At 40.2% G+C, this 22,241-nt stretch overlaps 1 protein-coding gene across 9 annotated transcripts in view; it reads left to right on the top strand.

Annotated features, from left to right (window-relative positions):
* Window positions 1–22,241, top strand: part of LOC104051940 (cohesin subunit SA-2) — a 63,244-nt gene that overhangs the window by 10,065 nt on the left and 30,938 nt on the right. For all 9 annotated transcript variants that reach the window (XM_064437935.1, XM_064437895.1, XM_064437925.1 and 6 more), the window contains 7 exons: window positions 5,875–5,946; window positions 8,199–8,403; window positions 9,497–9,648; window positions 11,005–11,078; window positions 11,535–11,658; window positions 15,639–15,737; window positions 17,793–17,872. In XM_064437935.1, coding sequence (XP_064294005.1) covers window positions 5,875–5,946; window positions 8,199–8,403; window positions 9,497–9,648; window positions 11,005–11,078; window positions 11,535–11,658; window positions 15,639–15,737; window positions 17,793–17,872 — 806 coding nt within the window. The remainder of the gene's footprint in view (window positions 1–5,874; window positions 5,947–8,198; window positions 8,404–9,496; window positions 9,649–11,004; window positions 11,079–11,534; window positions 11,659–15,638; window positions 15,738–17,792; window positions 17,873–22,241) is intronic.

Genomic DNA, 22,241 nt, shown 5'->3' with positions numbered 1-22,241 from the left:
GCAAGGCAGGGATTAGGGGAGTAAAGTCCTTCCCACTGTAAAGGAAGATCAGGTGCATGGCCACCTGAGGAACCTGGACATATGCAAGTCTGAGGGACCTGATGAGATGCGTCCCAGAGTCCTGAGGGAATTGGCTGATGTAGTTGCCAAGCCACTCTCCATGATATTTGAAAAGTCATGTCAATCAGGTGAAGTCCCTGGGGACTGGAAAAAGGGAAACATTGCACCCATTTTTAAAAAGGGTAGAAAGGAGGACCCAGGGAACTACCAACCTGTCAGCCTCACCTCTGTACCTGGGAAGATCATGGAACAGGTCCTCCTAGAAGCGATGCTAAGGCACATGGAGGACAGGGAGGTGATTAGAGGAGCCAGCATGGCTTCACCAAGGGCAAGTCCTGCCTGAATAACCTAGTGGCTTTCTATAATGGAGTGACTACATCAGTGGACAAGGGAAGAGCTGTGGATATCATCTATGTGGACTTCTGTAAGTCCTTTGACACAGTCCCCAGCAACATCCTTCTCTCTAAACTGGGGAGATATGGATTTGGTGGGTGGACTGCTCAGTGAATGAGGAATCAGTTGTATGGTCACATCCAGAGGGTAGTGGTCAATAGCTCAATGTCCAGATGGAGATTGGTGACAAGCGGTATCCCTCAGGGGCCTGTACTGGGACCAGTACTGTTTAATATCTTCATTACTGACATAGACAGTGGGATTGAGTGCACCCTTGGCAAGTTTGCAGATGACATCAAGCTGAGTGGTGTGGTTGACATGTCGGGATGCCATCCAGAGGGACCTGGACAAGCTCGAGAAGTGGGCCTTTGTGAACCTCATGAAGTTCAATAAGGCCAATTGCAAGGTCCTGCACCTGGGTCCGGGCAATCTCCAGTATCAATACAGGCTGGGGGATGAAGGGATTGAGAGCAGGGGGACTGGGGGTGCTGGTGGATGAAAAGCTGGATGTGACCCAGCAATGTGCCTTTGCAGCCCAGAAAGCCAACCACATTCTGAACTACATCAAAAGCAGAGTGGCCAGCAGGTCGAGGGAGGTGATTCTGCCCCTCTGCTCTGCTCTCGTGAGACCCCACCTGGAGTGCTGCATCCAGCTCTGGGGCCCCCAACATGGGAAAGACATGGACCTGTTGGAATGGGTCCAGAGGAGGGCCACAAAAATGGTTGGAGGGATGGAGCACCTCTCCTATGAGGACAGGTGGAGAGAGTTGGGGTTGCTCAGCCTGGAGAAGAGAATACTGCAGGGGGACATTATTGCTGCCTTTTAGTACATAAAGGGGGCTTATAAGAAAAACGGGAACAAACTTTTTAGTAGGGCCTGTTGCTACAGGACAAGGGGTAATAGGTATAGACTAGAAGAGGGTAACTTTAACCTAGATGTAAGGAAGAAATTTTTTACGATGAGGGTGGTGAAGTGCTAGCACAGGTTGCCCAGAGGGGTGGTGGATGCCCCATTCCTGGAAACATTCAAGGCCAGGCTGGACGGGGCTCTGAGCAACCTGATCTAGTTGAAGATGTCCCTGCTCACTGCAGGGGGCTTGGACTAGATGACCTCAAAAGGTCCCTTCCAATCCAAACCAGTCTATGATTCTATGAAAATACCAACTGATGATCTCTGTGTTAGATACTCTGTGCCTCTGGTGTTTTTTTCTGTTGTTTTTTCTTAAATTCTAAGTCTGGTAAATTCTGAAATTCTCTTTGTCTGTTTTCAGATAAACTGACTCTAAAAATCACCCTAAAATTATTTATACAGAATTAAATATTTTTAAAGACAGTATCTGTCAGCTTGTTTAATTTAATCTTGATATGTTATGACTAGTATTAAGCCAGCATTAATAGAGAAAAAAATGACTGAAGTGACCATTTTTGTTAGCCATGGTTATTAGGTGATTGAAAAAATAATTGAGGATTAAACTAATTTCTTTTAAAGCAGAACTATGATAGAGCAAGAGCAAAGTAGTTTTTTATTTTAGAGTGAGTTGTTTCCTGTCCGTGTTTCTTTTTGCGTGTAGTGATTTCTCATCTTTTTCATAAATAAGATGGAAATGCAACTTAGTGATTAAGTTAGTTGAGAAGTAGTGTCATATAGGACTGTTGTGATTTCAAAAATATTTTTTTGGAAACAAATTATAAAGGTAGTGAAAGTAGTAATGAGAGTGGAGAATATTACCAGATATCTGCCAGAGTACCTCATCTTGTCTTTTGACTTATATTGTTTGTTTCTAGCATTCAGAGGATTGGAAAATTAAGGATTTTATGTAGTTCTTCAGTCTTGCTCATTTCAGTGATTTAATCATTGTGTTACTGTTCAATTAATTAATTGCAACGCTATATCCAAGTACCGATGCTTCCTCCCAAACTTCTCGCTGGTGTTAGTGGGAAATGTTAGTGAAATTGAGTCTGGCAAGAAATGTGAAGGGCAACAAGAAAAGATTCTACAAATATATCAACAGCAAAAGGAAGACCAAGGAAAACATGGTCCCACTGCTAAATGAGGCAGGGGCCCTGGTATCAAAGGACACAGAAGAGCCTGAGGTACTCAATGCTGTCTTTGCCTCAGTCTTTACTGGTAAAGCTGGCTTTCAGAAATACCAGGTCCCTGATACCAGAGGGAAAGTCTGGAGCAAAGACTACTTACCCTCCATGGAGGAGGATCAGGTTAGGGAACACTTAAACGGACTGAACATACATAAGACCATGTGGTCTGACAGACTGTACCCAGGAGTGCTGAGAGAGCTGGCTGATGTCACTGTGAGGCCCCTTTTGATTATCTCTGAGAGGTTGTGGCAACTGGGAGAGATTCGTGAAGACTCAAAAGAAGCAAATGTCACTCCTGTTTTCAAGAAGGGCAAGGAGGAGGATCTGAGGAACTCAGGCTGGTCAGCCTCACCTTGATCCCTGGGAAAGTGATGAAGCAACTAATTCTGGAAATACTGTCCAAGCACACGAAGGACAGGAAGATGATCAGGAGTAGTCAGCGTGGATTTACAAAGGGGAAATTGTGCTTAACCAACCTGATAGCCTATTATAACAGTGACTAACTTGGTGGATGTGGAGGGAGCTGCAGATATTGTTTATGTTACTTCACTAAGACTTAACGCTGTCTCCCATAACATCCTCATAGATGAGCTGATGAAGTATGAGTTAGTTAAGTGGACTGAAAACTGACAGAACAACCAGGCCCATGGGGTTGTGATCAGTGGCACAAAGTCCACTTGGAGGCTGGTCCCTAATGGTGTACCCCAGGGTTTGATATTTGGGCCAATACTGTTTAACATCTTGAATAATGACCTGGATAATAGGGCAGAGTGTACTTTTAGCAAGTTTGCAGATGATACAAAACTGGGAGGCGTAGCTGCTAGACCAGGTGGTTGCCCTGCTGTTCAGAGGGACCTTACCGGACTGGAGATTTGGGCAGAGGGGAATCTCATTAAGTTCTACAACAGGAAACCCTATGAACCTGGGGAGGAATAACCCCATGCACCACTAGACATTGGAAGCTGACTGGGTGGAAAGCAGTTCTGCAGTGTATGATCTTGGTGTTCTTGTGGATGACAAGATGAACATTGCACCCTCTCAGCAAAGGTGACCAACAACCTCCTGAGCTGCATTAGGCAGAGCATTGCCAGCAGGTCACGGGAGGTGATGCTTCCTCTCTACTCATACTAGTGAGACCACATTGGCAGTGCTGAGGCAAGTTCTAGGCTTTCCAGTACAAGAGGGAGATGGGTTTATTGGAGTGAGTCCAGCGAAGGGCCATAGAGATGATTAATGATCTTTCATATGAGGAGAGGCTGAGAGAGTTGAGCCTTTCCAGTCTGGGAAGAAGGTGGCTCAGAGGGATCTAATTCATATATAAAAATGTCTGATGGGGCTGAATGAGGAAGAGTAAGCCAGACTCCACTCAGAGGTGTCCAGGAAGACAGTGAGCACAAAGGCAAGCCAAGATGGGCAATGGGCACAAACTGAAATGTATGAAACTTCACCTGAATGCAAGAAAACACTTTTACTGTGAAGCAAACAGTGGAACAACCCAGAGATGTTGTGGAGTCTCCATCCATTTGGGAAGATATTACAAAGCTGACTGCACACAGTGTCACCTGGCACTGAGGGGACAGACAGGTTCTTTTAGGGATCCGTGGCAGAATGGTGATGGCACTAGTTATAGTTACAACTAAAGCTTTATTTTCTTAACAGGATTTGTGATTAGTATAGCACAGAATTTATGATTAGAATGGCACAGAGTTTCTACATGCAGAATCAATATAGTAGCATAGTATGGTAATCTTATGCAGCTTACGATTTGTAATCACCTGAGTAATACAGTGTCTGTCATACAATTTAACTCATAATTTCTCATCACATGGGCCCTCTGCAGATCGGGTCAAATCTTAATATGTGGTTTGCTGTATCAATATAGCAATCATAATAAAGACTTGAAAATTATGTAAAAGAGTACGAGTCACACAATCCTTGGAGGAAGCAGATGACGGTAGAGACGTCCCTGCCACTGGAGGGTCACGGGTCTCACTGTCCAGCAGCAGCTCTGGTCTGAGCTCCCCACTTAGGCTTTGCAACCACTTGATTTTATGGACAGAGCTCTGGGTGCAGTGATTCTTCCCTGTTCTGTGATGGGGTCATCTCTACTGTCTGGTTGGCTGGGTGCCTGGGACCTTCAAGGCCAGTAAGGAAGGGAGTAATCGGCCTGGCGCCCAGGAACCTTGAGGCTAGTAGGGAGGAGAAGAAGAAATCTGTTTGGTTTGTCTACTTGGTTCACAGGACCTTCAGGGCCTGATAACAAGGGAAAGGAAACAAATACATGACCTGCTTGTTCACAGAGAACTGCTGTTAGCATCAGTTATGCTAACCACTTTACCAGGGGTTGGGAGCAGGGAGTACTGGTCATGTCTGGCACTGAGCAGCCTGCTCTGGCTGACCCTGCTTGCGCAGGTGGGGTAGGATTAGATGATCTCAAAGAGTTCTTCTCAATTTCAGTCTTTCTGTGATCCTGTGAAAACTTGTACTGTTGTTGGGAGCAGAGAATGACTTTAATATGGTCATTGAGGCATTTATTCCCTTCTTGTTGGCCACAGTATTCCTCAGTGGAGAGACAGGTTTGTCTTTAGGACCACTGCTTTTTGTTTCCCCTCTTTCTTAGACTATTCTTTTTCTCTCTTCTGTGTTTCTTCCTGTATGTGGCATTTTATTTCTTGCAGTTCTTTGTTCTTTTGTAGGTTTCCTTCCCTCTCCCATTTTGTTGCTGGAATGATTAGTAATGGATGGGTTAAGTTTAATGCATAACTGTACAGCCAGATGGGGATAGCAATACTTGTGCTTCACCAAGCCTAATAAAGAACCATAGATTTCATGCCTTTTGTCTTGGAATAGTTGCAGAGTTGAGGAAATATCTCTGAATCAAGTCACTCTAGTGATGAAAATGTTTCTCTATAATTTGAAAAGCTCAGAATGGTTTTCTAGAGTTTAGATGTTTTACAGTGCCTAGCTACTAAATGTTGGAGCCATATCTTAGTATTAATAATGAAGATCGTACCTTGTGTATGTTTGCTTATAAATTTTAAAAATAAATTGTCTGTTACTTGTAGCAAGGAAACGCAGGTTTTATATAAAAGGGTGTTTTTATTCTGTCATTGGTTATAAATAAAAATACTGAGATGAGAATTAGATTTTGCTTAATGCATTGGATTAAATGCATACAGGTGGTATGAGCCACCTGTAATACAAATTCTCTTAAGTTTCAATAGCCTTTTGAATATGATGCATGGTTTGTGATGCTTTTGTCTTTATGAATTAAGTGTGCCGTTCCATCAAAAAGCTTTTAAAATTTTGTCTTGTGCGTTACAGGAAACTGGGTTGCAGTACAAGAAATTCATAGCCTATCCTTGGATCCTGACAGTTACTTGGCCAGTGGACAAGGTAGGACTCTTGTAGTTCTCTGCAACTGTAGTATAGCATTTTCTGTGGCTGTATTTCCTTTTTCCAGTGTAGGTGAACACATCAGAACAAGTCATCTTAAACAGAGCGATAGCGAATGGAGATAATCATGCACTTCTGAGGTCTGCTTTATCTGGTCTTTTAGACCTCTAGTTTGCGTGGTTTACAAGTACACACTTGTACTTTTCAAGTGCCCGTTTCTCGTGATTGATGTCAAAGAGACATCATTATTTTGAACAGACTGGCATATATCAAGTTGCAGTGGTGTTCAAGAGCATTCCCCATCCCTTCCAGCAAGCTCTACACACATACATGTGTGCGCATGCATACATATGTGCACGCACATGTATGCACGCAGAGGTTTTGGCAGACAGATTTGTTCAAAGGCATGTTTCATCAAAACTCTCCCTTGCAAGCATGAATGTTTGATTGGAAGAATATTTTGAGAACAGAAACAGCTTTTCTGTGATGCCTCTTCCCGTACAACACTTGCAGCATTGTGGGGAATTCATCTTAACTCCTTGTTGGCACTTCACTTTGACTTTCCTCTCTTTCCGTAGACTCCGTATGAAAGAAAGAAGCATTTCCAGGATGAGTCAAAGCAGGAGCTTCAGTTGAGTGATTTGAATAGTTTTCTGGAAGAACTGTTAAAGGCACTGTTAAAATGCTTAATCTGACTTGGTTTCTGGAAGTAGAGTTGCTTCTCTCTACTGGTTATGCAGGAAATCTAAGGGAATCCCAGGTTAGGTGCCTGAATTTAGGGGGTGTGCCCATTGTGCTGTCTGTATATTTACAGTATGCATGTTACCATCAAACAGTACCCCAATACGATAAACATGGACAGTAGAAATACTGTTAGAAAGTGAGATGTCTTCCTGTATTTGTGCTGCTTTTCAGATTGAGGGGTAAGTTACTGTAATAAAGTAGGTATCTCCTGAAGTTGTAGGTTTTCTTTCTACTGTCTGTGTCATGATCAAGGAGCATTAAATGGGGCATGCTGGGTACTTCCCTTTCTGTCGTGGCACTTGCTACTACTGTTAGGCTCTGAGCTGACTCTTAGAACCTGATCAGGAATACATCACAAATTCCAAATGCCCATTGTGCTTTGGGTTGCAGGCATTCCTAAGATCAGTCTGTGTTCGCATTTATTTTTCAAGAAAGCTGTGTGTCCTGTGCTTTGGAAGCAAAGTTACAAGAGAAGAGCGTGAAGTGCACTTCATAAGTAGACAAGGTTGTTCTGGGTGTGAAGCTGTATATTAGAATACATCTGAGAAGGTGTTTGAGCAATAGTGAAGGACCAGCTGAGTAGTGGCCTGCGTTCAGGATGAAGTTTTCCATAATGAATGAAGTTTTGGAGTTCCCTGGCTCTGTCCACACCTGGAAACTTACCAAGATGCTAATTCATATTCAGAGCCATTTCTGGGATCTGTGAGGTACAAATGAAATAAATGTTCACCCTGCCTGAGGTTGCCATCTACAAAGTCTTCCTAGCGTGCTCTTCACATGGGGTGCACCAATTTGTGTGAGAAGTCATTTGATCTGCCATCTGTCTGTGTTCTTCCTGGCAGTATCAACTGTACTGTGAATGCTCATGTGGTTTTATTGTAACTTGCTTTTTGCATAATGTCAAAGGTATTGCCTACTTACTGCTTCTGTGGAGGTTTTCAGAGATGTAGGTGCTGGTAGTATAGGTGAATGACTCAGTATTTGTCATTAAGCTGTAGCCTGATAAACTCCTTACGCTGGCAGTGCTTCTGAGGGAAACAGTCCTATCCTGCTTACCCTACAGTAGCTTGTTTTCACTTTTCCGTCACTTCAGTTTCCTCTGGGATTTTACCGCGCACTTGCAGGAACAGGAAGGACGAGGAAGTGGGGAAGCACTACTACCTGTGAGGAAGTAGAAGAGGCCGGGGTGCTCATGGTTTATGCCAGTGAAAATTATTTACAATGCTGTGGCTTCACATGCCCTCTCCCACCTGTCCGTTCACAGCTGCCTCACATACATTCTTTTCAGATGTGAGCTATGATGACGGTGTAGCTCTAATGAAGCTAGTTTGTCTCTGTGTTTGCTTGTCCCTCCTTGGGAGTAATAACGGTGAAAGTAGTCACGGCGGGGCTGAGGTGAAGCTGACTGTCAGCAAAACTCTCTCTGATATGCAGTGGGAGAGTTGTAAATGGTGTCCACAAACAAAACTAATTAGTGTGTTTTCTCTTGACTTTTCTTTCTTGTGCAGGACAACGAAGACTACCCGCTGATCAGAACAGGACCCTATTGGAAGAAGTTCAAGGCCAATTTCTGTGAATTTATTGCAGTGCTTGTCCAACAGTGTCAGTGCAGCATCCTGTATGATAGCTACTTGATGGACACGATCATCTCACTGCTTACAGGCTTAGCAGACTCCATGGTCAGAGCATTTAGACACACAAGCACTTTGGCAGGTAAAATGACTCACGGAGTTGCTGTAGATCATGAGTTTTGTTGACTTGCGTACAAACAAAACTGCTCAAAATTGAAAAGCTGTCTTTACTGGAACAGTTCTCTTATGCATTGATGGTGCCTTCCTCCTAATGTATGTTACTGTAATATAAATTATTTGTCCCCATGTGTATCTCAGTGGAACTTGGATTCTTTAGATATGATAGATCTAGACCAATTTTTTCTTTCTAAAGAGATTTTCTTGAATGCCTGACATGACTAACTTTAGAATTACACTGTGTTCTGATTCTTTTTTGTTTTTTTTTTCAGTAACTGATTTTTTACCGTCAGTTTTCTATTTTTTTATTTTCCTCCCTCCACTAATTAATGTGATGAGGTTGCATTAAATGCTTCATCTGATAAAACTTCCTTTGGAGAGCTGCTATTCTTGTGGTACCTGTGTTAAAAAGAACATTGCTTGTTACACATTTTTGTTTCATACAGTATGATGATACTAAAACTACTACATTTTTTTCCCCTAAAGCCAGTAAATACCCTCTTTACCATGCAAAGTGCACTTAAAGTATAATTTGTTCTAAAGTACACTATTTGCTTTGAAGGCTCAAAAAACCCACTTGAAATCTATGCAGACCATCTAGTGATCATTAGAGGAACATGAATTTTTGTCAATTCAAGTAAAATTTAAGATTCCCGGCCTTTTTTCGGCCAGCTTCACTGCTGAGTTTTTTGTTTGTTGGGCTTTTTTTTTCGGTTACTGGAAATTACCTGTTCCACAACTCTGAATTCTTTTGCAGAAAAATCAAAATTACATAAACTAAGTAGAGAGTTGCCCAGTAAATTACTACTCTGACTAGAACTCTGGCCAAGAGTTGTAAATCACCAGTAATATCACTAAATTTTCCCTTTTTGATCATTGTCTGCCTTTAAAATAAAACACTGTACTTTAAAACAGATTACTGTAATCTAGTAGTGTTTGTATTTTGGATAATAAACTGTATTTGGCTAACCATATCCTTTCTGTGGTAAAGTGGTGAATATATTTATGCTACATATCTCTGAGCTAAGCTAAATATGTTGGGTTTGTTTGGTTTTTAGCAATGAAACTTCTGACAGCAATTGTAAGCGTACATCTGAACCTCGATGTCAACAAGCATAACGCTCAAAGATTATATGAGGTGGAGAAGAAGAGGATAGGTGGCAAGAGGACCAATTACAGACTTGACCAGCTGGAAAGAAAAAGGAAAGAGGTTAGGCAGGTGTCTTGTATTGGAGACGTGTGAAGATGTAAAAAGAGGGATTGCTGACAGCTTGCTTTTGGGTCACTGCAGTTCTTTGAAATTTATATGTTTATCTAATGGGTGGTGCAGAGCGGTTGTGACTGGCTAGATTAAGTGGTACAAAAATGACTCAGGTAATAACTGCCCTATGTACTGTTAACTTGCGATGTCTGTCCTACTAATTGCTTCTCTAAATTGGCATCATTAGCACTTTATCTACACAAATATGGATTTAACACACACATGTAATTGCATCAGTAGCTCTGGTGTTCTGGGAGTGCAGTTTTGCATATGTTTATACAAATAACAGCCCAAAATGTTAGTACTTGAACTGAATTTCAATGAATGAAAAAGGACACAGGATAGCTGTCATCTCCATCTAAGTAATGCGTTGTAAAAATGGTTGTAACTTCAGGTGCGACCTGTATCTTTCTTGCTGTTCAGTTTCTGTTGTTTCTTCCCTGCTCAGCCAGAGAACTCTTTATCAACTCCCCAAGTCAGGCCTATAACTGTAAGAAATAATTGTGGCTTGAGGGTGGAGGTGACTTGATGTATCACCATCAAGCACAGTTCCTTCTCTCCTGACCTTAGAATCAGTTACCTTTGTTCTGAGCTTTGGATGTCCATGGACTTCTCTGTTATAGCAATGACCCCCTCTTTTCTTCCCACCAAAAAAAAAAAAAAAAAAAGTGTGGGTGAACCAGGGTTATGGGAAAAACAGAGGAAATGTGTGCGTTGGGGTGAAAACCCAAACTTGTCACCCTTCCTGATGCTGTTGATGAGAGGATGTTTTTATTAAATGACTTAGATTTCCAGAAGCTCAAAACTGGATTTTCAGGGCTCGGTTAAAATACATGCTCATTGTGGAATAGGTGCATTTTGAAAATTCTGTTGTCTGCCTTTCTTCCATCTCTGTTTACAGTGCATAAAAATATAATTTAGACCTGTATATAATATATATAAAATAAAATAGATTAGATATACACATATATAATATATATTATATAAGCTCATATAATAATACAGTATGTGAAGAATTAATAGTTGTGCTGTATTTTTCTGTATATTGATAGTTCAAGACTCACTATATCAAACAAGTACCTTGTTATCCAGGCTAGCAGTTGGTATCTGATAAACCTTTCATCAGGATGTAGCTACAAAAAGGCCAATTGCTAGTGTAGATACAGATTACTCATTTTATGTTGATACCATCCGTAAACGCTAGCAATTTGTACCACAGTAGTTTTGTAAGTTCACAGACGCAACTTTTTCCTGTGTAGTGAATTGTGGGATCAATATTAACATTCAGTTCTCTTTGTATTTCAGTATGAGCACAAGCTTGTAGAAATACAGAACATGATGAATGCTATTTTCAAAGGGATGTTTCTAAACCGTTACCGGTAAGAATAAAAATAAAGCTGTGATGTGTGTATCTGCATTCCCCAAAAAATCAGGTTCAGATTGTTCAGATACCAGAGTCAAGTTAAACATCCTAGAGGCGCTAATGGTGTCAAGGAAAGTGTAGCGGTTAAATTATTTTAAAGTATTTGAAAGGACCTTATGAAAGGACCTCTCCTCTATGTTTCTTAAGTTCTTCCTGCTGGCTATAGAGCAGTGCATTTGTGATTGAGAAGACACCCAGAATTACAAAATAATTATTGCATGAAACATTTGTAGCTAAAAGTGGCCTAACTGTCAGCTGAAGGCTAACTTAGAACACTAATATGAAGATACTTGTACTATTTTTGATTATACCTGCTTCTGCAATTCCAGAAAATAAAAATGTTGCAAATAATATAATTAATATATATTAGGCATTTTAAATATATAAATATTACAATTTTATAATTTCACAGTGATGTGATCCCTGAGATTCGAGCAACTTGCATTGAAGAAATTGGCAGCTGGATTAAAATATACCCAGATGCTTTTTTAAATGATAGCTACTTAAAATACATTGGGTGGATGCTGTATGATAAGGTAAGTTTTTATTTTTTCTTATTCGGAGCAGTAGATGGGAAGGTCTTCAAAATTTTAAATTTTTTTTTTTAAGAATCCTAACATTTAAAATATTCAGAGTAGATATTTAAGACTGTGGTGGTATGAAAAATAATTTACTTTCTTTCCCATTTCAGGTTTTATTTCTAAAGCCTAAACAGCTAGCACTAAATAACAAAGGACATTCTTTTCCAGTTCTGTAGCAGTGTGTGTGCAGTTATTTTTCTATGTGACTGAATCGGGAGCTATTACTGAATTGTAAAATGGCCTATATCCTTTGGGCACAGGCAGTGTTAAATGTTGACTGAAATTCTGCTTTTAGTTTTGATGGCTACATTTAAAATTTTGCTTTATTTTATAAAAACAAACAAATAAATATTGCCTATAGTGAAATAGTCTTCAATATTGCATTTCTCATTTGGAATTAAATGGATATAGAAAATACTTACAGAAAGGCCAGTCATTTCCCAAAGGGTTTTCTCCTTTTCCTTATAGTAGGTTTGTTTTTACTTTTGGGTAGAGGCACATTTAAAAAAACAACAACAAAAAAAAAACCCACCAAAACAAAAAAACCCAAACCCGAAAGAAAACAGTAACTCAAAACTATGCTTTTTCTCATGCTTCTAAAATGCATGAAAAATTTTAGGGGGATAGGAATACTTATAGTGAGTGGCTAATTACCAAAGTTGGTAGGCTGTACTTCTGTAGGCCACCTTTTAACGTGTATGTAGCTTCTGTATAAATTCTTAATCATCCTCAGTTTTGTGCAGCTTTAGGTAATGTTTGTGTTCTGTGAATAAAATTGTAGTTTACCACAGAGACAGGAGGGGGAGCACGAAGCCTCTTACTTCCCTGCGCTGTGCCATTACTGTAAAGGTAGCATTTAGATTTTTAGAACAACAAATCTATCAAGAGCTGTTGTCTTTTCCTGCATAAATTTCATCTGATCAGAATATCTTTTTAGTATATGTTAAGTTGGGAGAATTCTCAAAAGAAAAAGTCATTTTTGAAGATGATGCGTCTTCATTCCCAGTGCTGTACAGAGAAAATTAACAGCTGGTATCTCTGATTAATGCACATAGCTCATCCAGTGTCATTTCTTGGGAACTGGAAATGGTTGTTTTCTAAAGCTTATTATCTGAAAGCAATGAAGATGCAAGCAGAGTGAGATAAGTGAGAAATCTTCTGTATTCCACATTCGGCCGAGACCTGGTAGTATGCCACTACTGGTGGTTGCAGTCCCGGCTGTGCTTTGTGATTTGCAGCCACTGTTAAATTGCCCAATTCCAAAATGAGAGCAGGGCATTTTTGGCAGCAACAGGGGCAGCAGTGCTTTTATATACATCTGAATGTTATTTCCCACTACTCCTCCTTAATAAGCATTTCCATCCCATCTTGTTGGGGGTGGGCGGCAAGAAACTGATATCTCCCAGAGCCAATTTTCTTTTAGAATATAACATAGAGAAGTTTGCCAAATAATTTAGGCCCCAGAGTGGAACAACCACAAAAGTATTCTAACAGTGAGGGAAAACCTGGCCAGGATCATCTACAGTGATCTAAACAGAGATTAAGTTCAGTCATTTGGGAGGCTTTAAAGTGGAGAGGGGAGGGGGAAATAAGTATAAAATTAACATTTTTGTCTTCAAAGCCTCTTATTTGAATATAATAATTCTTTCTTCCCCATGAGATACCATTTTGCCATTATACCCTTATGTAAAACATCATAATTTTATGTGAAAGGTTATTTCCTAGGTGCTGGAAGATGCTCCAAATTCAGTGGTAATATGCTCAAAATTGGATAAGAGGATCTCTGGCGCAGAAAGGGTTGTGGAACAGTGCTATAGAGATATATTTTGCAAGTAGTTTATGTTCATGTGCTAGAAATAATTTAACTTTTTACTTTTGAAGATGAAGCAACAGTTGATACTAAAACTGACAGCAGTGTGCAGTTGAACAATGTTATATGTAAGCTCAGTCACCTATCAGTGCATTTGTGAAACCCTGGCACCTGACTTGTGCTCAAAGGCACTAGTGTTCTTCCAAGGGAATATACGGCTACTAAACCAGCATCCAGATCCAATCAAATCAGTGCTGATCTGAGCAACAGGTGCTGAAGGGAAGTGCTGTATAAAAAGTTCAGAGTTACAGACCAGAAGAATCAAGGCAGTGAAGAATAAGGAAGGGAAAACTAGAAGGCAGAACTAGCAGACAGGAAGGCAAACACAACGGAGGTGCACACTTGGGACCTCCGACCGTTTTGGACTAGCCTTGTCTGGAACTTCAGGGCAAGCTGTTGAGGTTTTCTTATTAGACTATGAAAAGCACCCAAAGATACCCTGTGGAAGCAGGAACTTGCTGTTGAAATGAAATTCTGTGTCCTGACCACGTCCTGTCCTGGCAAATTTCAGGAAATTGAAAGGGTCTATATGACCATCCAACAAGCCATCACAGACTATTTTTTTCCTCTTTTTTCTTTTTTTTTTTCTTTTCCCCAAGCATAAATGCAGTCCCTATTCACAGGCAAAGCCTCTTGATAAAATACTGAGGGCAACTGAAGCCAGGATTGCAGTACGTTGGCTGAGCTGAGTTTGTGCCAGTGTGCCGTGATGGGTACCAAATTGGGACTGTTTGTAAGTGAGGTCTGTACTGTGGACCCTTGTGGCTGTAGGAGGCAGCAGGTGTAGGCAACAGTCTCTTTCTCAGATAAGGCCTTTAATTTTAAAGTACAGTATAGAATATGTACTGCTGGTGTGTCATGGGCAGATCAGAGAGCAGTACTCATTGTCACCTGTTGATCTTTCATTTTATATTTCTGTCAAAGAGCTGCCTTATGTAAAACTGTCAGTCAAAGCCTGCTACTGGGAATTGTCCTTCGCCTTCCATCTAAGCAGGTGAACAGGAACTTGTAGTCATGGAGAGCCTATGTGTAGGTGGTCTCCTTTCTTGGGTTTCCTTGATTGTTCTTAGTGCTATTGTTAGCAAGAAGAATTAAGGAAGAAATAGGAAGAGACTGAATCAAAGCCCGCAGTTCATTTAAGTGTCTCTGCTGATATTCTTAGCATTATAAGTTTACAGAGCAAAGTGATTTTTCTGTGTTGGATCCTCAAAATTACTTTCTTAATGACATTTAAAGCTTTGTCATCTGAAAGCTTTAGCAATATGCATAAGGTAATATAAAGGTGGGGTAAGGAAAAATCCTCTTTTTGAGGCATCTATGAAGCAGCAGTACTAATGTGTGTGAGTATGAAATAACACCTTGCAGGGATAAATATATTTTGCCTAAGTTAACTAATTAGGCCAAATTCAAAGCAATCCTTCTCTTAGAATGATTAAAATACAGTGTTCTAGTGTAAAACAGAAATAGGGACAAAGAGTAATATTTGACTCTGTATCTGTGAGAATTCACAATGATAAACTAGTGCATTTCTGAGGTGTACCCCTTCCTCTGGGAATTTTCACTGGACCAGAATTTCTTGGAGTCCTTGTCAGTGTTTAGTGACCATCTGACTCAAATGTTGAAAGGAAGCAAACAGTCTGATGTATGGGAGGGTGCTGATTGTATTAAGTAGGTCATCCATACTTTTGTCTTTGCTTATCTTTAACAGGTGAGTAGCACAATTCCTTAATCTTTTGCATTCTGTTGCTTTTATTAACTGTAAGGTCTGTGAGAGTTTCTTTGGCTCTTAGGGAGCCTAATACAAACTGATGTCACCTTTAAGTTTGGCTCACTGGAGGCTGTGTGTGTGTGTGTGTGTGAGAGAGAGAGAGAGAGAGAGAGAGTGTGATGCATGTATGTACACACAAAATGGTGCTGGTATCACTAGTAAAAAAAATGAGGCAGTATTTGGGTAGTCTGCTGTAGGCACCCACAAAGAACTCCAATTTATGTAATATAAATGCCAATAGTGGATAACATCAAAGATATATGTTTTTTACTGTTAGCTGATTTCTTTGTCTTGTAGCAAGCTGAAGTGCGGTTGAAGTGTCTTCTGGGACTGCAGGGAATTTATAGCAGAAAAGAACTTGCTTCTAGGATGGATCTCTTTACTAGCAGATTCAAGGTAAATAGATTACTGTTTGCTATTTTTTTAAATCTGGTTTGGGTGTATACACAGGGTCTGATGTTTTGATCAGAGCTGATTTCCCCACTCTCTTGACTGACAGAAGGTTAGAGTACTGCAGAAGCAGCCTGCTTGACTGAGTGGATGAAGGAGTTTTGCAGAGATGTTTCCCTCTGTTTCTATGGAATTTTCTGTTTCACTTCAGTTCATGCACAAAACGGTGTTAGCATGCACTGTGATCAGTTATCTCCACCATTCGTCCAGTGTGGCCCAGATTTTTTACAGAATCTTTGGGAGATGACAAAGAATTTCATACTCTAAGGTCCTTTTTTTTTTTTTTTTGCTGCTCCTGATAAGGCGTTAACCTTGTAGATACTGGACTGGCTGACCATATATCACTCTGATGTGGGAATAATTCTCTGTTGATCCACCATGTCAGTGGATCTGAATCTTGAAGAGGGATGCCTTATCTCCTTTCTGAACAAGTCAGGTGATATACTGTAATTGTTCTGTGACTGCACTGACCCTGCACACTGCCTTTATCATATTCCAACATCCTGACTCATTTAAGAAGTAAGCCCTTTACTTTTTAAATTCTGCCCTTGGTAATGATTTCGTCAGCTACTCTTATCCCAGTGGGCCTAGGCCTTTCTGGTATTTGAATGAGAAAACTCAGAGTGCTGTGATTGTTACATCAGTCCCTCTGAATCAGTACGTAATCAATGCCTGCATGTGGTGATAATTCATGTTCTTTTTGCAATGGGTGCAGGGCTTACCTGTTTGTCAAAGCAGTTGCTAGTAGTGAAAAATACCTACAGCACATCCTCAAAGAACAGGAAATAGATTAATATTGGTATCTTAAGAATAAATTATTCAGATTGAAATTTGACTATTTAACCCCTGTTTTAAACAGTTTTGTGGTAGTCCTTTATCTTTCTGGTTAAAGGAAGGTTGCTGTAAGCTGTGTAAGCAACTGCAGGATTGGTATTCACAGACTGAAGAAACAGCTCCCATCTGCCTGTACTGCAGTCTCCCTCTGTGTGGAGGATGCTCTATAAATGGGTTGTCGCAAACTCCATCCCACCAATCAAAAAAATCCAACCCAAACACAACACCTCCTTCTCCTGTAAACAAAAAACCCAAACAGCCACACACAAAATACAGACTGATCTGGAATCTTTCAAAGTTTTAAATTATGCTTTCTCAGTGATGCAGAATGTAATCATATAACCAGCAATCCATTTCCCACAAGCGGGAGTTTCATGTGCTCCCTCTGTTACCCTCAAGTGTTCAAACTCAGGATTCATGGACCTTGCAGCTGGGTTGTGAGAAGCAGGAAGGTGCAAAGCAAAATGAATCTAGAGATTTAGAAATTATATGTGAAGTGAGAAAGCTGTTAGTCCCAAACAAAGCAAGTCCAAAGGTTTAGTATGGCTTAAAGATGTAGGCCGCACTGAGGAGTTGTGAGTTCTTGGATACATAGGACAGGAGTATTTCCACTCTTTTCTGAGGTGTTTGCATGTGTACCAAGTTACGATAGTGTGAATTCTGGGGGTCAGGAATACTGCTGCTATTCCATGAAGTACCTTTATGACTCAAGTCCTAATTGTCTTTCCAGCAAGGCACTGGCTTCTCTAATGTGTAGGTGCAAGCAGTTTATTTTTGATGGGAGAAACTGATTATATAATGCTTGTAATTCGAGGCTTACCTTCATTTAACGTACTGAAGTGCCAGTAGTACCATCTTAGAAACAAGTTGTCAGTCACTTTTAATTTGTAGACTGTAGTTGATTTCTTGTGAACGCATACATTACATTATTAAAAAAAATCATATTACTGCATGATTAATTCAGTTAAAAAATTAACATGCTGTTAATTTTCAGGGGCTGGGGAACTACTTGGTAGTAATCAAGTTGCTTTGTGTCTCTTAGGAAATAGCTGCTGAAATAAAAATAAATCTCTGCTCTACTAGTGTAGATGATCTAGCTGTAGCAAAATTATGTTTATTGAGAACAAACCATGTTACATCTTCTTATTGTCATTTTACATCCATTAGGATCGAATTGTGTCCATGCCTCTGGACAAGGACCATGAAGTAGCAGTTCAAGCCATGAAACTCTTGATGCTTATGTCACAGTAAATAATTTCTTTTTTAATTTACTGTATTGTTTTAATGGCAACAAGATCCAGATACAATCCTGATGAATCTTCCTGTAATCAGTTATGTGCTGGGAAACAGTTGCTCCTGGCAGGATATGAGTTACAGTTAAAGCTGCTCAAGACATGGCATTTTCTTTCAGTGGGAAATACCAATATTAAGAAAACCCTTGTGCTGAGATTCAGTATGAAAACTACATTTTTATATCTTTATATTTCCCTCTGAAAGGAAATTCCACATTTTCATTTTGGCTTTTCTCAAACAGAGCATCTACCTGTCTTGGGGGAAGTCCCCACCAAAGATGGGGTCCCTACCCTACCTTCTGTCCCAGGGTTGCCAGGCCTTGACCAGGAGCTCAGGGAACTCTGCCATCTTTCCTTTCTCCCCATCTGATGTAGGAAGCCTTGAGCTTTGAGGCTGAGGCTAGAATTTGGGCTTCCAGATTCTTGGCTCCATGGCAGAGACCCTGGGAGCTGTTGAGCCCACAGCAGACTGACTGACAGGAAATGAGCAAGTGTATGATATCTTGGTTTTGCTGAAGTGGAAAACTAACAGAGGAGTTGTTTTCTTGGGAAACTACTCGCCAGCCATAGATTTGTTAGGATAATGGCAAGCTGGAAGTGTGGGGGAAAAGTAGACTAATGTTACAGAAATATGAATCCTATTCTGATACATTCTCAAGCAGCATGTTTATTTTAGAAATGGCTTTATTTGCAAAATATGTGAAGAACAAATGTTCTGTCCCTCTTTTTCGATGCAAAATGAGAATAAAAACCCCACTGCATTTCATTGTTAATACAGTTGAGATGTTAGGACTCAATAAGTGTCTCTTCTGTCTGAGAGTATAAGCTGAATTCTGCTGATGCAGGTGCTTACTTCCATGTACAGCATGGCACATTGTCCAGTAGCCTTGTGGGATTTGCTTTTCCGTTTAAGCCTGAAGTGTTGGTCATTGCTAGATGAAGATGTAGACCTTAATGGACCAAATAATACAGTGTTGTAGGCATTTACATTAAACTTCAAGTACGTTTGTATATTGAAGTGCTGTTTTATAGTCTGGGCTCCTATCTCATTTCACACTCCATTGATCTGAGTGGCGTTTCTCTAGACCTGCTTCAACACTCACATCAGAACAGCATATGATGCTGTGAACGTAGTATGCTTTTCTGAAGGGAGTACCATTGTTTTGGCCTCCCTAGTAGTAGCTAGGGTTATATTGTTTCTGTGTTTATGACATCTATTTCTACACCCCTTGGTTCTCCATGGTGTGTAGCTATTGGAACAAAGCACAATGCTGTGTCTATCTGCATAACGTGTCCCTGTGCTAGGAGGAGCAGCACACCATTGTTGAAGTACAAAGATGCTGTACACCAGTTATGGCTGCCCTTGTTCTGTATGTGAACTAACAAGTGCTATATTGGCACTGCAGCTGTCTATCACCTCTGGCTTTACTATAAAGGATCGTGGTCTCATTCATGCAAGCTGCAGCTATGAAAGTTTGATCAATGTTTCTTTCTCCCAGAAGCAATTTTTTCCTAATTTTTCTTAAATATGATTTCCAATGTGAATAAATGCCTTCTAAAGTTTTCTGAATGACATTTTTCCATCATAAAATGTAGCTTTCATAAGTAAAATGAATACATTTTGAAATTGTTCTTAATTAGGCAGTGCAGAGGCCTAGCAAATACATGCTTCTCTTTCTTTTTGCTCATCTGTTGCATAGCCATGTTCCTTTCCTCCCCAGTTGCCCTGAGCCCTGTTCATTTGGCTTAATTATTGGAGTGATGAAAGTGGGAACCGGGGACTCAACAAGCAAATTCAATGGCAACTCTTCTCTTTGATAAGAGTAATACTGACCACCCTATAAAATGTGTGCGAAGAGAATGCAGACAGTCACGTGTCCAGACTTCTTAGTAAGAGTCTGCACCAAGATGCTTTTCCAGCAAGGGAAAAGCTGAGCTATACCTCAGTACCTGCAACAGTGTCAGAAAGGACTTTCTGCTGGCATTGCAGGAGCAAAGAAATTTCAGGGCTATTGTGTCTCAGATAGGTGTGTCTCATAGCTCAAAACCAGTGTCTGGATATTGAGCAGTAATGCCACTTGATATATGTAGTAAAGCATGAGATGGGTTTGGGGACAGCAACTCCCCTGCCTTTAAAGAATAATAAATGATGGCTTATATAAATGGCACTTCTACTTGTATGTGCTGATGTAATCAAATTTTTTTTGCCACTTTTGTCATACCATATTGGCTTCTCTGTGGATGGCTCATTTTTGTCATCTGGAAATCTGGCAACTGATTTCTAGTTGCCCAACTTGCATTTTTAGTGAGACTTGAAAGACCTTTCAGATCAAGTTTCTGTTTTTAAAGCTACTGTCAAGAACCTCTATCTCATGAACTCCCTGTATTTGATTTGAAATCATGGATTATTTTTAACAAGGAATGTAATCTTAACTGGTCAGGTACTGACCTTTAGAGCATGTCTCTAATCTTGGAATCAATCTTTTGTTGTTTCATGGCATGAGTTGGCAAGAAGCAAGGCCAGCAGTAACTTTTTTCCTCCAGTTAGTCCATTGGGTGCTCTGTGACTTTCTTGGGGAAACTTTACTATATCAGTAACTCTCTTTTACTGGATTTCATAATTGTCTTTTGGGTGAGTACAGTAGCAAGACCTCATTACCAATTAATTATTTTTCTGATGTTTTATGGTTGCAGTGGAGCTGTGCTCCATGTATGTTAGTAACAGCTTTGACCATCTCTTAACCATCGCTGCATTCCAGTCCCATGGAATATACATTGACAACTCTGCGTACTACTGGCCCACAAAACTGGCATGCTGGTCTTTACATTCTCTCTCTTGCTAGCTAGAGAGGCAGTGAAAACACTGATCTTTTCAATCCACTTAGATGTGTTGCATTATTAAAAAAAAAGAATTCCAGTGCTGATTCAAAACCCTCTTGCTGTGCATATACCTGTTTTTTTCAAATCCTTGTTTGTATTTTCATCTTGTCTATCTCTGTGAGCTATTTTTCTTCTTGTTTGTTGCATGTTGTCTCAATTGAATGCCAAGGTCTTTGGGCTAGTAGATTTCTATTTTTACACAGCGTGATGCGATCCTGAAACTGAAATGAGCCTATGAGACTTAGCATAATAGAAATTATTAATGCTACTGAATTATGCATAATTGTTAGCATTAATGTTGCAAAGGATCTGAGAGGGAGTAGAACTAGGAAGGAAATAAGGAGGAAGAAAACATGAGTGACCATGAGACCCCAAGGAATCTTACTGAAAATATTGCCCTTTAGGAGGCAAATTAGTTTAGTGTGCCTACTGCCAGACAATTCTGTTCAATTCTGCATGCTCAACAGCCTAAGAGTAGAGGGATTTTGGAAAAGAGCAGCAAAAGTAGTTAGGTAACTGTAGTAGATGAATGAGCAAAGGTTACCAGTAGTGCAGGTAGGGGCACAAATGTACAATTGCTTGAATATATAAATAGCAAAGGGGAAAACTACTTTGTATTACATTCGTTAAATGTAACTAGAAATTAAACTGAGTTTTAAACACAGAACTCTCAAGTTTGAAATCTGGAAGAGCTGCCTTAGTGAGAACTGTGAGTATATTGCACTCGTTGACACTGAAAGAGTTTAAAAACTATTTAATGGAGCTGATAAATACATTAATTCTCACCACAGTGCTTTGACATTGGTCAGTAGAGATAATCCAACTTAAAAGTCAAGAAACTGAGGCTTGTAGGTTCCCAGTGTCCTGCTTAGCACAGGAGGCCCAAGTCAAGTAGGGGTTCATCACTGTTCTGCTTAAAAATCTTAGTCTCCCTTCCGATTTTCAACTAGACCGAGAAGGATGCTTTAGTTTGGAGAGGGAGGGGCTACACTTAACAAACTTGAAGGAGAAGCTTGAAAACTGGATTTGGCAAAGTATGCCGTTGCAAATAATAAAATATTTCTTAGTAGTTCTTGTGGTAGGTGTAGATAGAAGTACTTCTCAGTACTTCAGTGTCAGCAGAGAGTTGAACTCTGTGATTCTGTAGCGTTATTTCATAGCAAAGCCGTGGACACTGGAGGAGAAATTGACATTTGGTAAGCAAATGCACTGTATCTAGCAAGGTTATTCAGACAAGCCACTGTGCAGAAGAAACAGTGAAGTTTATTGAAGGCTTAAACGCTATTATAAAAAGGTGGGGTTATGGCAGTCCTTTGTCAAGCCTACTCCAAACAAAACAAAAGCAAAAGACCAAAAAGGAACAAATGCATATGCTTTCTCCCCTATCTTCTTCTCTTTTCCATCCTCTCAGGCTTGTGCTTTCTTGGAAGTTACCATCAGTAAT

This window comes from Phalacrocorax carbo, chromosome 1, assembly GCF_963921805.1.
Source record: "Phalacrocorax carbo chromosome 1, bPhaCar2.1, whole genome shotgun sequence".
Lineage (NCBI taxonomy): Eukaryota > Metazoa > Chordata > Aves > Suliformes > Phalacrocoracidae > Phalacrocorax > Phalacrocorax carbo.
This window is presented reverse-complemented; position numbering and strand designations above follow the sequence as displayed.